We start from the raw sequence: 16,171 nt of genomic DNA, 5'->3' as shown, positions 1-16,171 counted from the left end.
CTAATGGAAAGCATAATCTTAAAGCCATTTATGAATATTATGGGTGTGGACACCTAGTGGATCTGGGGGATCTACTGGATAAACTAGTGTTGGTGCTTGAAAGCCATGTCGTCACTGATCTCCGCCCACTGTAGAGCCCAACGCAGAAACATCAATATACAATGCCACTCCCAACTTCAATGTTGCCATGTAGCCGAGAGTCTTTCTATGAACAAGGCCCTATTCCTCCAAGTGGAGCTACGCATATCAATTGCCCACTCCATTGCACCCGATTTGGCAGTATACCGCGAGTTGATCTAGTCAATTAGCGAAAGATACACCATGAAGGGATCTGTTAGTGAGCATCCAGCTGTGTTTGATTCTGAATGGAAAGTAGTCAACTCGAATACTAGCATGGTGCGACCTCTTCGTGGCGTTGAGCTGATGATCCAGTCCTCGGAGCGCTTTTGCAATGGAAACGTGAGTTAGACTCCCATTTTCCCAGGCCTGGCTAACTTGGTAGTTCCAATTGACGCTGGCGGCCTCGCTGGAAACAACTCTGACATGTGAGCAACTAACAAGGCGCCATCAAGCCGCCTGGTGGAGAACTCGACACATGCGCCCCGTCGTCGGAGTCGTCTTCGGTCTGGATTATGCGGCTTTTGAAGTACATGGAACTGTTGATGCGGCGAAGCAATGGGCTACACAGACGTGCCGAGTAGCAAGCAACACGACCGTTGCCGACGTCGCCCTGGCCCGCTCCCGACAGCCATTGGAAAGTCCGACCATGACGCTGGTGGTTAATCCCATACGCGGCGCCCGAGGTTGCGTCCTAAACGTATCGCACACTCTCATTAGCCAAGAAGGCTTCCGAATATTGCAAGAGTTTCTCACCCAGCTAGCCCGTCCTGATAGTGAGCTTGGCATTAACACCGTCTTTTCGCCAGAGACCGTGCTTGATGTCCAACTGCGCCTCCCACAAAGCCTGAGCCATGCATACTCGTTACTCCATCAGCCGACGCCACAAGAGCTCCGTGATGCTTTCCAAATCTACCAGCGAGTCCAGATGCATTGGGCCCGCTCAACTATCGGGATCCCCCTTCACCGCGACTGGCAGAAGCGTCCGAGCCACATCTATACCAAAGTTGTCCAGTTTGAACCCTACGAAGCGTCGGCCGCCTTGAAATGCCTCAAAAAATGGGGTATCACGCTCACTACGGCCTTCTTTGCTTGCATAACCTCGGCCATTGCCAACACCTACGACGCTGGGAATGAGGACGGTGCCCATCTTTTGTATAGCGCTAATGCCAGGCGATGGCTGCCCACCAACGGCCACGGTGTTCTCGTAACCATGGGTATCTTGCCCGCCGGTATGTGGATTGATGCCAGCAAAGTGGATATCCGAGCCAAAGACCAGCCGGGACTGATGCGACTAGCCAGGGCCATCGAGCAAGCCCAGCAGGAAGACCTCGTCTCCCCGCACATCATTGCCGTCTACGATCAAATTGCACCCGCTTTGGCAAAGGCCATTGGTGAACAGCCCCAATCTACTTCGTCTCCTATTGGTCGCCCGACCCTGACGTCCCAGGGCTACTTCGATGACGATGTCAACCGTCTTCCTGGTCCTGGCCGGGACCAGATTCGAATGACCGACATTAGTTCGGGAGGACGCAACACGGACCCAAATGTCTGCTTTGCTCTATACAGCTTCCGAGACGAGCTCCGTTGCAATCTAATGTTTGATGGGCGCTTCTTCGTCCAAGATGAAGTCATGCAACTTGCGTACACTGTCTCTGGCCTCTTTCGCCGTTTGACAACAGAGGAACTGGAGTTTCCAAAACTCTGATTTCACGCCGTTTTCTCTCGATGACAGTAACAGACTAGAGGTTGGTCTCCTATATTACTAAGATCGCGTCCTATATTGAAGTTTATTAATATTTATACGTTCATATATACACACATATCTATATATCAATCGTAACATTATTCAATTACATTTATTCAAATAAGCGTCTGGGAAAATACTAGCAGTCCTAAATGTCAGTTATGGAGGAGATTTGATACTTAGTGAGGAGGGGATATCAGAACACCAGCGGGCCGAGACAGTGAAGAGAGCGTTATAGCCAATGGGGTCTTGACATACTTCTGGTCTTCATAGAAAGAAAGATATGCCAACATAGCTCTATTGTTACTTTCGAAAAAAATCAAATTGAACTCTAATTACACTAAATTGCCCATTCGGTCTACGTAGGTTTCACATAAGAATGCGAGTCGGGATGTTATCTCGTCAGGAATATATGCCAACCCTCATGACAGTCCCGGCGCTCTTTTCAGCTATGGGTGATACCGACATCGGGGAGGGGGGTAAACTCAAGCCGGAATCTTGCCGCTCAGTCAACTCTGCATGTGAGAGCACAATTTTGGCTGCCGACGACGCACCACCAGCGATATGGCTTCGGACGGCCCATATTTGGCAGCGGGACTTGAATGTCGGCCAGAGTGGACCCAGGAGTGTCAGGATCTTGGCTGCAATATCTTGGGCGTCGATGTGTGGCGGCCGATCGCTCCGAAGGCCGAGGCCTAATTCATGCGCGTAGTTGGCGTATTCGTGAGTGTCGAGCCACTGGCTGAGGACCAGTTGTGGGATGCCGTAGTATACTGCTTCGTTGAAGGAATTTCCCCCTCCATGGTGAATAAAGGCCTTGAGAGCCGGGTGTGAGTAGATGGCACTTTGGTCCTCAATCCAGTTGGTCAGTCGTACGTACGAGGGTAGCTCGTCGGTCGAGAACAAGCCGTGGCGAGAGTCAACAGGAAAATTGATCTTGAAGAGGAAGCGTATGTGGCCGTCTTTTTTCTTGTATACTGTTTCGAAGCCCGCGATGCAGTTCCAAAACTCATGTCGCTGCCAGATGAACATGGAACCCATGTTGATGTATACGACGTCTTCGCCCTGGAGTATGGCTTCTTCCATCCAATCGAACTCGGAGAATGCCGTCTGGGGCGTCTCCACCGAGACGCCGGCCCCGACAAAGACTATCTTGGATGATTGTCGAGGGCAGTCGGACAGACCAGGAGTGTTGAAGTGAATACCCGCCATGCAGTTCTCATCTTCCCAGTAGGGGGGAACCAGCGACGTGTCTCGAGAGACACCGTAAGACTGTAGACCAAAACGCCGAGAAAGCATCTCACGCTTGGCTATACAATCGCGGTGAGTCCGACTGTGGAGAGATCCACGGAACCTCAGGTACATGTCTGTTTGGGGTCAGAAAAACCAGTCCACTGCATTTCTCACATAAAATGAGGATCATTTACTCTCAAATAAGGTTCCCCATGAGCCGTCGCGCTTCGCGGCCACCATATGCGGTTCAAACATACCCGGCAAGGCTGTTAGCCCCGGCGAGCAAGGGATGGTAAGAATGAATTGCCGTTTTGTCAGACGTACCCCGGTGACAAGAGGTGGCGTCAGAATGTCGACACAAACTATGGGAACAAGGTTAGCTTCCGTATCACAAATATATTATGCCGTGACATCCTCACTCATATCAGGGTCGAGCGCGTTGAGGTGGTCGCGAACCCGGATGGCGGTTTCAGCGTGTTCCTCTGCTGCGCCAAGAGCAGCCTCGATACACGTCTCTAAACTGACAGGGTCTCCTGGAACTCTTCGCATGAAAGGCATGCGTTCCTGAATGAACGGCGTGCTGCCGCCTGTTTGTCAGTCTGACGTCTAGGGTGAACAGCGGACAAGACTGAACATACAAGTCGTCTAGGGTACGACCTGCACCTAAGCTAATGAAGCGAACTAGATCTTGCTTCGATTTCTGTTGAGCCTTTCGGAGCTGGTCGACCTTCTTCCTGCACGACTCGGCCGACAGGAATGTCACGAAATGGTCTTGAGCCACGAGCTGCTGGGCCATGGCCAGTTGCACATTGACCTCACCCGAAGCCGGGTTGGACAAAAAGGCGATATGCATCTCGCTGGATTAGTTACGGGAAGGGGAGATTCTCAGGGACTCGATGATAGTCAACATCAAGCAGAGAATATTGGTGCTTATAAAATTTGTTCGATACCTCAGGTAGTACTGGATTAGGAAAACTGCCTGATAAGTAGGCGGTGGAATTGCACCTTACTGAAAAGACACATCTTGGTGAGAGAATCTGAGATTGCCCTCGCTTCCAAGGCCTGAGGTCATGCATGCTTGTTGAGGACATCTTCCCTCTCTTCTCAAGACTGATGGCCGAATCGAAAATTGGGTCCTCATCATTAGCGTCAACACGTATAGCTAAAGTGCTCATTCTCATACCGTCTTCAGATTAAAGTTTCTTCAAAAATTGGAAGCATATGATGATGAGCTTCTAGCGATCTGATCCGCCTTGAAGCTCATGAGTCTAGGCTCATCCCAATCACTGTCCCTTATCTTGTGCCTTTTGACTTACTATTCTCGGACTATTACCCTAAAAACGGAAATAACAAGGACCCACTTGAGAAATAACTTCCGAGACGCCCTGATGGTGTGTAGGCAACTTGGTTGCCGTTTTATGGATTTAGGATTCCACCACATTCCTTAGACTATAAAATCTATACCATAGCGTTTTGATCTATGGTTATCCAATGAAGGTAGTGGAACATGAATATCTAAAAGATGATCATTTAGTGTTCCCCGTTAGACTGGGTGTTGGTTTAGAGTTGAATGGGCGTGAAAAAGCGCTCAGGTGTACACCACAATTTAGCTAATATTTGAGTTTGTACCAAGCATTTTTTTTAACATGTGTAACTGTACATCCGTCGGGTATTCCGCGAGAGACCGGGAACTGCGTTACATACGTGTAAATACATTCGATGCAGGGTCGAAAATACTTTGCACCCAAAGCTAAACTTAACCAAGTGTCAACTATGGAAATACCAACTGGCTAGATAGCCTAGCTAACGCTATGCAACTGATCACGATATTCAATGTACAGCGCCACTCCACCGTCGTCGTAGTATTCGCCTTATTTTCTCCGAGCACATCTACTCATCGCTTCACTCATCGCCTAAACAGATACCCATCCACATCTAAACCATTTTTAATCCTACCCCGGCATTCCACTTGTATTTTCAAATTCATTATCTTTGCCAAAATGGATTCTTCCTCGGTCTCAATGACCAACACCAATGGCAATCAAATACCACATGGCACCTGGCGCCAACTTAATGCTGGTTGCTGGACGAGAGAGTGCGTCGGAGGCGAGCAGGCTGTTTCGTACAATCAAAACGTACGCGACGGCCATACCGAACTGACAATCGAGGTCCTCTTCAGCACCAGCCTCTCGACATGGGAGCTAATACGTCGGGTTCGCAACGCCTGGCTCGTCTCACACTCGATGCATCCAGAAATCGCCATCCAATTGTCAACCGGGACAGAACTTCCGCAGATGATGCAGTTTGAGCAGCTTCAATCCGATGCCGATGCTGCCGAGTGGTTAAAAGAGACTTTGCGCATCGTCACCGACCAAAGCACACGCGAGGTGACCACCACTACGTACAGTCGGCGGCTACCGACTAAGGGGAAACGAAATATGCTCTATCTCGTCACGGCACCTGCTGCTGATTGCGAGAATCCCACTCGGCACTCTCTTGTCTGGAATGTGAGCCACATTTTCGCAGATGCCTTCAGCATCGTGCAATTTGTCAACCACTTCCTCCAGACCGTCACTCAAGTCGACGACGACTATTTGACTGTGGACCACCTCGATTACGCGGGCGTTCTTGGCCGTTTACCGGTTACGCCTGTCACAGTCTACGAAGAAAAGTACAAGCCGACCAAGGAGCAAAGGCAACAAGCCTTGGATGAAGCTATCCGTCAAGGCGAGTTGTACGCCTCCAAGGTATGTACGAGCGCTCTTGCACAGAAATCAATCACTCTCCAGGCCTGACTCCAATTCTTGCAGATGCCCCAATCCATTGCCATGTACCCAGAAACGGACGTGACCAGTCGTGTACATGCAACCCACTGCATTCGATTGAAGTACACGCTTGCGGAATCCGAGGCTCTCTTGGCCCAGCTCCGCGACGATAATCTGAGCATCACGTATGCTGCCGCGGCTGCAACACTCTTGGCCGTCAAACAAACGTATACCCGTGGTCACGAAACGGGGGCGCTTCTCGGAATGACGCGAAACGCTCGAAGATGGATTGATACACTTGGTCACCATGGAAAGGGTGGCCCGGTTCCCAGTGCCGCCGATGTTGTCTTTCTTTGGATTCCATTCGAGACACACTGGTTCCAGGGCTCGACGCGCAACACTGTTCTCTTCCTAGGTCGTGCAATTCGAACAGAACTCGGGCCGCATCTGGTCTCGCCGCATTATCTCGCTAGCCTCTCCTTCACATCGGACCGGGTCGTGGCCAACCTGGCGAGTGAAAAAGAGCCCATTGCTGCCCCCTGTGCTCCCGGCTTCTCCTCTCAGGGTGCTCTCGCTCTCAAGCGCGAATTCTGCTCTGACACAGCCTCCATTAAGATCCAGGAATTTTCACACACGGGCCGGCAAATCAATGTCTCACCTTGGGTCGGGATGTTTTCTCTTTGGAACCAGATCACATTATCCCTGGGTTTTGACAGCAAATACTACGATCCCATTGCCATGGATTCCTTCATGGCTTTGGTTCAGTCCAACCTCAGATCAGTCATTTCTCCCCCGGGCTCTTCCAAATTGTAAGGGCAGATATTCTCACCACCTACCCATTATTTACAAAACCACCACGACTTTTAAACGGTTAGTTCATGGACTTGATGCTAGATATAATCACTAAAAGTCTTAGTAAATTAGATTTTTTATTATCCGTAATCTTTTTTTTATACAGTTATTACTAGATAGGAAGGTCCTCGAAAGTATTAAACACCGTGAGACAGTTGAGTACGTTTATTCTTTAGCTGATGTTAGACTGTCCGTCATGTCGGCCCGCCTGGTGGTTCATTGGATACAATGAATCACTATGGGAAAATTGAAACTTTTGAATACCTTTATCGGACTTCAAATTGCCTTAACGTAATGCATACTAGGGCAACCACACCAAAATAGGAAATATCGAGCATTGGTCGAGACTTTTAGTTACCTATTCGGGACGCATGTTGTGAGACATTCAAGCTGGAACTTTGAGTGATTCCGGGACTACTGTCTTGCTAGAGAATGTAATCAATCAAGTTTGATTCACTGGATTCTGTAGTGCACTAAGTTAAAGTGATCAAAATTGGATCTCTGTTGTGCCTTGTTCCGATTCGGGGCCGACTTGTTGATTAGGCGAAAAGAAGTAATTGACTATGTGATCCAGGTTTCGGATCCGTGGGGCATGATCTGGAATTGCGGTCATCAAATGACAGATCTATAAACCCGTAACGTGTGTACTGAGTTTATTAGACCAAATCTTCACCACGCCAGTGAAAGAATTCTTGTTCCGGACATAGGAAAAATCATAGAAAAACTTTGTTTTAATCTGAATTTAGTTCCAAGAATTTTAAATCCAACATCGTTTATGGTAACATCCAAAACAGAAGGTGAAAAAAGAAAGTAACATATACAACGCTGAAATAGATCAGCTTCTCACAACAGGAAAACGCCATACTCCAATGCAACTAAAGCCAGTACTCTCTGGCTTGTAATCGTGGTATCATAATTATTAACAAAATTGGTTGGAAAATGCTCAATTCTGGACCTTGGCCACTCTTCTCGCAGTTCCAATGTGAGTGTTGTGTACCTTCGTCGCGAATTTGAGACTAGTCAAAGTCTCTCCAAGGTGGGTTTGCAGAGGGCTGACCATGACAAACATTAATGTTTTCGAGTTGCCACCAAGTGAAAATTGCAATAGATATGTGAGCTAAACATGGAAAAGTTATGGATTAGTGTGGCTACTTTGAGAATTAGAAGAGAAACATACCTTGCTGTTCCGATACGGGATGTGGCCACCGTCTTTACCTTGACCGAGAGCACCTATGACATCTCCTAGGCAGCTCAGGCTTCGGTTGATATTTTGAGTCTCCTTCAGACGATCACCAGTAGCACCACTGTGACTGAGTCGTTCGCTGCCTGCTAAATCGACCAGGTTCAACGTGCCCTCACTACACTCACCGGTAATGCTGTTACGTCCAAGCAGACGGAGTATGAAAACAGAATGTGAGCGTGATGAGCGTTCGTTCGCCTTGGTAGCTGCCACAGACCGGTTCGCCGCCGCTCGCTTGAGAATGGTTTCCACCATTTCAGGAGAATCAAGAGTAACCGTGTTGACATCAGTAATGGTTGTTTTGCACTTTTGCATATCATGTCGGATTTCATGTTTCTTCTTGTCAAACTCGTCCGCTTTTCCGAGAAGATCATTCAAGTTCTCGTTGTACACTTCGACAAAGTTACCTTCCATGGTATACGTCCATCCTTTATCTTCTAGATTCTTTGCGGTATCATAGATCTGATGAACAGCGCGAGGAATCATGCCATCTTGAGACGACATAGTGTGAGTCTTTCCACTACCAGTCTGTCCGTAACAGAAGATACAAACATTGTAGCCGTCCAGAGCACTTTGAACAAGTTGACTAATCTCCTCAAACACATCTGAATTCATGCTGCTAGGCCCAAAGACGTGGTCGAACGAAAATGCATTATTCCTTCGAGAGACGACCCCAAGACTACTTCTTTCCTCAGGTCCCATGACGGAAATCTCTTTAGACTCCTCCGCATCGTCTGGAAAAGCAATTTGAGCAACTTCAGAGGGTGGCTCGAAGTCAAGTGGCGGGCGAACACGACAAAACACACGAATATTGCCCTTCAGCTCCTGAACTTGATTATGAAGCTTGCGGCGAAGAGTTTCTTCCTTTCTCAATTTCTCCGTGGCTTCATTGGTCTCCGCAAGGGCACTCTCTAGCTGCTGTTGAAGGCGTTCAAAAGCTTGCGACTGCTCTTGACTTCCAGACTCCAAGAACTCTATTCGAGCCTTTAGAGCTCTAATGGAAGATTCAAGTGTAACACTGTTACTGCTGGCTGTGTTGAGGTTGTTTCGAAGGTCGCGGTTTTTGGACTTTTCTACCTCGATATCGTCAAAAGCAGACCGAAGATCTCGCTCGAGTTTTTGAATCTCTCTCTCTTTGGTGGCAACCTCCATTTGCACACGTTGCGAGTCTAAGGCATTTTGTGAATTGACCTGGCTGATTTCGCGTTGACGGAGGTTACGCTCATATTCAAACTCCTTTTCGAACCGTCGCTTCAACTCTTCAACTTCGTTTTGATGCTGAGAATGTAAATTGTGGATTTGTTTTTGACTCTCCTGCTTGATAGTTTCGGCCTCGATACGCATTCGTTGCTGCGACTCATCCATGGCAATCTCTTGGTCTCTCTCGGCATTCCTAAGCGCAGTCTCAGTAGTTGAAAGCTTACTTTTCATCGACTCCAACTCGATGCGCAAAGCACAATTAGTATCCATCAGCTCATCACGCGTCTTCTCAAGTTCGTCGACTATGGATGTTAGTATACCCTATTTAAAAGTTGTAAAGTCGCATACCTCGTGTTTTGTATAAGTTTACTGCATCTTTCATGACATCACTACTCTGACCGGCCTCGTGAATTTTGTGATAGATAGTGCCGAACATATTTTCGAAGTCCTGCATCCTGGAGTCGTGATCCCAAGCTTTAAGATCAGAAAATTTAGTTAGAAACGGCTCTCTCTTTTGTGTAACTCTTTGGGGGGACTTGAATTTTCGAGGAGACGGGGATGAGGAAAGTAGTGGCATTGGCTTTGAAGGGGGCACAGCCTTGGGTATGGCCGACCGTGAGGGTACCTTGTGCATTTTTCTAGATAACACAGCTGAGCCGGCAGGTGGTCTCATGGGTTCCTCCAGTGAGAGATTACCCATCATAATGCTTAAAGACACTTCGCGCTGTCGGATAGGCATGCCCTCAGGGGTATAAGATATGCGGGGTGACGGGGTCCATTCCATTGTGCAATCAGGGTATTTATCATAAGATCCAGGGGTAATTTGAAGACTTTGATGAAAATGTTGCATACCCTTTCTTTTTCCAAGCACGCTGTTGGGTGATTCCTCCTCATGAGTATCTAGCGACGTTTTGGGCCTTGAGATTGATGAAGTCCCGGGTCGGCGGTTCGACATAGAGGTTTGGGGTCTGGAGGTAGAGGTTCGGGAGGTTGGGCCAACCGTTTGAGAGAATGACGAGGCCGCCGTGGTTCTGGATTGGGTTGGTCGCGATGAAACCGATGAGGACATCGAATTCGTACGACCGTGCTGTCGCGCCGCGCCATTGGCCATCTTTGATGTTCGCGGATCGGCATTTGAGCTTGCAGCTGGTCCTGCGATACAAGTCAGACACATCGCGAAGTACAGAGCTCCCAAACATACTCGCTATAGATGACGGTTTCACATTTGTGGTCGCGAAACCAGGCAGCTTCAGTCCTGATCGAGAGTTGGTTTTCGCAGAGTTCATCTCCGTCAATCCAGCCGGGGGGATTCGCGACTTGTTTATTGATCGAGATTCCATCTATATACAAACAAGGCTAGTCAGTTTGAGCGCAATCAACGTCAAATATTTCTCCAATTATCATACGTTGACGAAGTTTTCATCCATTGTGGTGTGGAGCGAGATAGTTGAGGTTGGTTGATCACGTAAACAATGGTCAGGAGAGATAGAGAAACATCACAAACCCGAATTCACAGCAGACAATGTTGCGACAATGTTGCAAGGAAACGGCAGCCGTGTTGAGCAGCTGGCTACTGCCCGTCGACAATGGCAATCGGCAGGCGAGTCGTGGTAATTGGAAGCTGATATGGCCTGGAGAGTCACGGCAGTATTGTCGCTGTCAATATTGCGAGCGTCGGTTGCCCAGAGAGACGAGTAAACAAACGCCCGCTGAGTCAGCCCCCGATCAGGCATGGCGCGGTGGGAGGGGCAGTCCCCTGTTTGAGCCGTTTGACCAGCTCCAATGTGGTCTAGCGCCGAGCCTATCGGCCACGTGATCCCCTGCCTGTACTGTGAATGCGCTCGCTTCAGAGCACTTTATCCTGCTGATCAATTACTGTAGCAAAAGTTTAGGAGTGTAGTGTTATTGCATAGCTCTCATATATCCATCCCGCCCTTTTTATGGCGTCTAGAACTGGACTGGACCCGTAGTAGACATCGAACTTGACCAAGAGGGGCCCCGGCGCCTGAGGCGTGGATTTCTACACTACGTAGATGGTGGCTCCTGGTTCATACCCCCAGTAATCTAACAACCTCTTCTCCTTCTCCCCCGTCAATCGCACAACACGGTCCTGGAGATCCGATCTTTCTGTGTATTCCCTCCCTGCAACACTGTCTGCGCCAGCCTCTCGCCATGTCTGGTCGCTTTGTCCGGTCGTCGAAATATCGTAAGTGTGCACCTGTGTCCCACCTAGCTGACTAGTACCAGAACTGACACTGCTGCGCCCTTAGGACACGTTTTCGGTCAACCTACAAGACGAGTACGCTTGGATTCGGCAGATTACCACCACTCAACTGGATGATGGCTCATCTTCTATGAACAGGAACAATGCTATGACAACCTGCGTGTGTCCGCCAATGCGTGGGATACAAACTTGCTCAAGGTGAGACCTAGCACTTGAACCTAGGCGCCCGAATGCAAGATCTGATGCGATTACAGGTTAACCCACAATATCTTGCTGTGAACTGGGAAACTGGCGGTGGTGGCGCTTTCGCAGTTATTCCCCTCGAAGAACGGGGCAAGCTGCCCGAGAGAATTCCCTTGTTCCGAGGACACACTGCGGCTGTGCTAGATACCGACTGGTAGGCGGCAGAATCTACCATGCATTGACATCCACCAGGCTAATTTTACAACTAGGAATCCTTTCAACGACTCGTTGATTGCTTCTGGATCTGATGACGGAAAGGTGGGCTTGTGTTGTCTGCAGTCGCATATAACAATCCTAATTATCTGTAGATATTCCTTTGGCGTGTCCCCGACAACTTCACTGTTCGCCCCGACGTCGAGCCCGACAATGTCCAAGACATATCTCCAGTTGGGAAACTGAGCGGCCACTCGAGGTCAGGACGCTCACTAATCTCCAAGAATATTAGCTGACAAAGGAGCAGGAAAGTTGGTCAGGTGCTTTTCAACCCCGCTGCCGAGAACGTGCTCGCAACAGCTTCAGGCGATTTCTCCATCAAAATATGGGATATCGAGGCTGGCGCCACCAAATTTACCCTAAAGCTGGGCGATTCGATCCAGTCGCAATCATGGAGCGCCAACGGATCGCTCCTAGTCACTACGTCTCGTGACAAGAAGCTCAGGATATGGGATGTCCGTCAGGAACGCCCAGCCGTGGAAACCGCCGGCCATTCAGGAGCAAAGAACAGCCGGGCTGTATGGATGGGTGAGCACGATAGGATTGCGACCACTGGTTTCTCCAGGATGAGCGATCGCCAACTTGCATTGTGGGATGTGCGCGCCGCGCGTGAGCCTATCAGCGGGTTCAAGACACTTGATTCGATCTCTGGTGTCTGCGTTCCCTTCTGGGATGATGGTACTCAATGCTTGTACTTGGCTGGAAAAGGGTAAGTGTCACAACTCGGCAAATATTAACTCGTTCCTTTTTGGCTGACCTCGTTAGTGATGGCAACATTCGTTACTATGAATTCCAAAACGACAAATTCGAATATCTCACAGAATACAAGTCAGGCGATCCTCAGCGTGGCTTGGCATTCATGCCCAAGCGCGGTGTGAATATTCATCAGAATGAGGTTGTTCGGATCTACAAGTCAGTTTCCGACACCTACATCGAACCTATCTCTTTCATTGTTCCTCGCCGGTCCGAAAATTTCCAAGATGATATCTATCCGCCTGCGATTGGCATTACGCCTGCTATGACCTCGTCTGAATGGATTAATGGCAAGGAAGCCATTCCTCCAAAGATATCTCTGGAAAGCCTTTTCGAGGGAACTGGCCTGAAAGAGGTCACACCTAGCCAAGAAAAGCCAACATCTACAATAACCGCCTCAGCACCTCAACCTGCAGAACCTGCCAAACCTGCCAAACAAGCCGAGCCCGTTCGCGCTGAGCCGACCCCAGTGGTCCGACCAGCTCCTTCGATGAAGGACCAAGGAGCTTCGATGTCAGCCATGGTTGATAAGTTTGCTGACAATGAAGAGAAAGATGATGTCGATGACACTTCCAGCTTTGAGGAAGTCGCTAGACCCGTTGAACAAGCTCCACCTTCTCCGGTGAAGACTACCCCTCCAGTCAAGGAGGAACCAGTCAAACAGACGATAACGCCAGTGGCCTCCACTCCAACAACCGCCACTCCAAAGGTGTCGCAATCGCCACCTGAGTCCTCAGGATCTGTCAAGGACGATATTGCCGAGATCAAAGCATTGATCGCTCAGCAGACGAAGACAATCGCATCTCAGGCCGAACAAGTGAAATATCTTACCGCAGAGATCGAGTCACTCAAGTCAAAACTCGATAACTAAGGACAGAAGCACCCGTTCTCTTCCGATTCATTCATACAATTTTGTTGTTGCTACCTCCGGGAATGTTATTCTGTAAATGCATGTTGGGATTTGATAGCAGGTTTGGATGGCGCGGTACAGTTTTGACGGTTGCTAGTCTACATATTCGGTATATTTCCCATTCACTCCGTGAGGTATATGAATTTGCTTGGCATTGGAGACTGATGATGCAACAAAAAGGAGAGGTTATAAAGCTGCTGGTGCGTTCTTTTGGTACATTATGTATTTCCTATTCTCTGTTCAATGAAAGCAAGCGTTTTGTTTATGATATATAGTTCCTGGTCTCGCAATACAGACTACATACAAATTGGACTCTGTCATGCAGAGTCCATGAACGAGCCCCCCTATCAATCAAAATGATGAAAAGTCGGTAAGCCCTTGTGTGCTGATTCACCCTGAAGGTGCATAAGAACAGCATTTTCTCTCACAAAAACAGCTCGTCTTCACTTATACCAAACACCGAAAACAGCTCCCCTCTAGCTAGATCAATATTCACTTTTTCAATCCGCTTTTGAAGCTCTGCTCGGCTAGCCAGCAAATTTTGGGCGACTTGTTTCCAGCTCAGTGTTGAGGTCTCATCGAGTCCCAGGGCAAAAGATTCACCCGATTCCTCTAACCCTTTAACAAGATCCACCTGACACAATAAACCATTTCGCTTCACAATTCGACCACCTACGATTACAGTATTGATTTCTCTCGGCCCGGCATGCCGAACAACCGCAACCAAGGGGTCGTGCTCAGCCGCACAGATCATCGATGGCGTATCCGCATCGAAGATGACTAGATCTGCCAGTTTTCCAACCGCTATAGAACCAATACGGTCCTCCATACGTGCTGCTCGAGCACCGTTGATTGTCACCATGTTGAAAGCATCCTGCACCTTCGCGCGGAACTCCTTTGGATAACCGCCTTTGTCGTGAGATTCTGACATCTGGTTCGCACGGTCGTTTCCCATCGCTAACTGGGCTTGATGGAGCATGCTAGCCGGTCCACACGAATGACAGTCTGCGCCTAGACTGGTGAGTGGAAGATCGGCTCGGAAGGCAATAGGATCGGCTCCAGAAGCCATGAATATCTCGGCGTCTGGAGTTGATGCGATATATACCCCAGCTGACGTGAGTAGCTCTGCTTGAGAAGATGTGACGCCGTTGCCGTGTGATAGGAGAATGTCTGGGCTTAGAAGCGAGGCTGCATGCAGAATTTCTGGGATTTTGGATTGTCCTAAAATCAGGGATTTGTTAGCAATACAATATATTCGGGTCTCTTCCTATGGCCTGTAAATGTTGAAAGAAGGCAAACACACCTGCAGATACAGACCAGTGTCTAAAGTGACTTGTGATCATTTTAACCCCCATCCTGCGCACCTTCTCAAATACATCCTTAATTACGTTCGGAGGCAAGAAATAAGAATCGAAGAAAAAGCCTAACTGGACTCGGCCGTCGCTGCCAAACGGTGCTTTCTTCGCCATTTCCTCAAGCTGATCAAAGAACCACGGCGGAAACGCGCTACTTCTGTCTAGTTTGAAGGTTGTGGAAGTCCATTCTGTCGCGCGTGCAGGGGTAACCCCGTAGCAAAATATGGAGCGTATACCAGAAGCAATCGTTGCACCCAGAGCAACATCCCCGTGCTCAGCGCTGGCGCTCATGTGGGCATTGTCGATGACACAGGTTGTTCCTGCGTCTAGGGCTTCGAGGCAGCCTCCTAGTTGACCCCAGAAGAGGTCTTGCGGGGTGAAATTTATAGCTTGTAAATTGGCTAGAGAAGAACAATTAGCCAACAAAAGAGATTAATAATCGTGAGAGTAATAACGTTTCGTACCAGCAGTCATATAGTCTAACAATGTATGATTGCCATGCCTCCCCTTCAACTGGGTCTGCCACATATGGTGGTGCGAATCAATTAGACCCGGAGAAATTATTTTGTCGGTGCAGTCAATGATACATTCGACATTTTGACCGTGCAGATACTGTCCTATTTCTGCGATTCGATCGTCGGTGATAAGAATGTCGGTTTGGCGCCGTACGCAGACATTGTCCTGCGCATCGTGCTGCAAGACTGTCCCGTTTTTCAGAAGGATTGAGCTTGAAGTCATGTTATGGAATATTTCAATTCTTTTTGCTTTTACGTATTGAAATGCTTGCTTTGAGTTTGACGAGTTTTGTTGAAAAAAAGTTTTGAGTGTTTAATCAGTCTGCATGATATATATCTTCTCGGTGTATAAAAACTTCGGGTTCGGGGTTAAGCCCAACCTCGGTGTTTTCATCATTATTTTTAGAAAATGAGAAAGAAAAAAAAAGTTCTATGATCTGGAAAACAGATTTGGTTATAAATATAAACTTTACTGGTTCAATGTTGTCTAACCTACTGAGAACAGGAAATTTCTACACAGGATTACCGGACTGACACCACAAGGGCACGCTCCAAATCGCCCCAGGAAGCAACGCAAGCACCATAATCGGAGGAAGCTTCAGCGGCATTCGCATCCCCGACATTCAGATCAATAGCGGCCGACCGTAGCCGTAAAAAGACAAGAGTTTGCATATCAAATCATCGAAATTTCAAATGTACAGGATAGGAAGTTGATCAAAACCCGATGGAATTTTGGTGTTTGTTAGCTAGTTAGCAAATAAACACTGGACAACTCTTCAAATCTTATTGATCAGAATCTAGTTT

At 48.3% G+C, this 16,171-nt stretch overlaps 6 protein-coding genes across 6 annotated transcripts; 3 read left to right on the top strand and 3 right to left on the bottom strand.

Moving 5' to 3' along the window:
* Window positions 1–321: 321 nt before the first annotated feature.
* Window positions 322–1,825, top strand: BGW36DRAFT_433197 (uncharacterized protein; the record flags this gene model as incomplete). The annotated part of the gene is made up of 2 exons (XM_046221240.1): window positions 322–459; window positions 503–1,825. 2 exons carry the CDS (start codon window positions 322–324, stop codon window positions 1,823–1,825), a joined length of 1,461 nt encoding a protein of 486 aa, XP_046066528.1.
* A 379-nt stretch (window positions 1,826–2,204) lies between these two features.
* On the bottom strand, window positions 2,205–3,950 carry BGW36DRAFT_401617 (putative glycosyltransferase; the record flags this gene model as incomplete). The annotated part of the gene is made up of 5 exons (XM_046218766.1): window positions 2,205–2,222; window positions 2,327–3,231; window positions 3,292–3,459; window positions 3,517–3,677; window positions 3,736–3,950. 5 exons carry the CDS (start codon window positions 3,948–3,950, stop codon window positions 2,205–2,207), a joined length of 1,467 nt encoding a protein of 488 aa, XP_046066527.1.
* Window positions 3,951–5,118: 1,168 nt separating this feature from the next.
* BGW36DRAFT_306900 (uncharacterized protein) lies at window positions 5,119–6,675 on the top strand (the record flags this gene model as incomplete). The annotated part of the gene is made up of 2 exons (XM_046212191.1): window positions 5,119–5,844; window positions 5,908–6,675. 2 exons carry the CDS (start codon window positions 5,119–5,121, stop codon window positions 6,673–6,675), a joined length of 1,494 nt encoding a protein of 497 aa, XP_046066526.1.
* Window positions 6,676–7,275: 600 nt separating this feature from the next.
* Window positions 7,276–10,807, bottom strand: BGW36DRAFT_390437 (putative kinesin family protein). The gene is made up of 6 exons (XM_046217479.1): window positions 10,659–10,807; window positions 10,356–10,494; window positions 10,007–10,306; window positions 9,503–9,628; window positions 7,892–9,456; window positions 7,276–7,831 (listed from the first exon to the last, which is right to left on the bottom strand). Exons 2-6 carry the CDS (start codon window positions 10,492–10,494, stop codon window positions 7,658–7,660), a joined length of 2,304 nt encoding a protein of 767 aa, XP_046066525.1. The 5' UTR covers window positions 10,659–10,807; the 3' UTR covers window positions 7,276–7,657.
* Window positions 10,808–11,326: 519 nt separating this feature from the next.
* On the top strand, window positions 11,327–13,458 carry BGW36DRAFT_433193 (putative actin-binding protein; the record flags this gene model as incomplete). Its single annotated transcript, XM_046221239.1, has 8 exons — window positions 11,327–11,360; window positions 11,425–11,453; window positions 11,517–11,576; window positions 11,633–11,775; window positions 11,831–11,879; window positions 11,930–12,033; window positions 12,082–12,543; window positions 12,600–13,458. The coding sequence occupies 8 exons, from the start codon at window positions 11,327–11,329 to the stop codon at window positions 13,456–13,458; spliced, it is 1,740 nt and encodes a 579-aa protein (XP_046066524.1).
* A 463-nt stretch (window positions 13,459–13,921) lies between these two features.
* On the bottom strand, window positions 13,922–15,590 carry BGW36DRAFT_307021 (uncharacterized protein; the record flags this gene model as incomplete). Its single annotated transcript, XM_046212202.1, has 4 exons — window positions 13,922–14,718; window positions 14,801–14,864; window positions 14,931–15,253; window positions 15,317–15,590. 4 exons carry the CDS (start codon window positions 15,588–15,590, stop codon window positions 13,922–13,924), a joined length of 1,458 nt encoding a protein of 485 aa, XP_046066523.1.
* Between the last annotated feature and the right edge of the window lie 581 nt (window positions 15,591–16,171).

This window comes from Talaromyces proteolyticus (genome assembly GCF_021365285.1).
Source record: "Talaromyces proteolyticus strain PMI_201 chromosome Unknown BGW36scaffold_14, whole genome shotgun sequence".
NCBI lineage: Eukaryota > Fungi > Ascomycota > Eurotiomycetes > Eurotiales > Trichocomaceae > Talaromyces > Talaromyces proteolyticus.
This window is presented reverse-complemented; position numbering and strand designations above follow the sequence as displayed.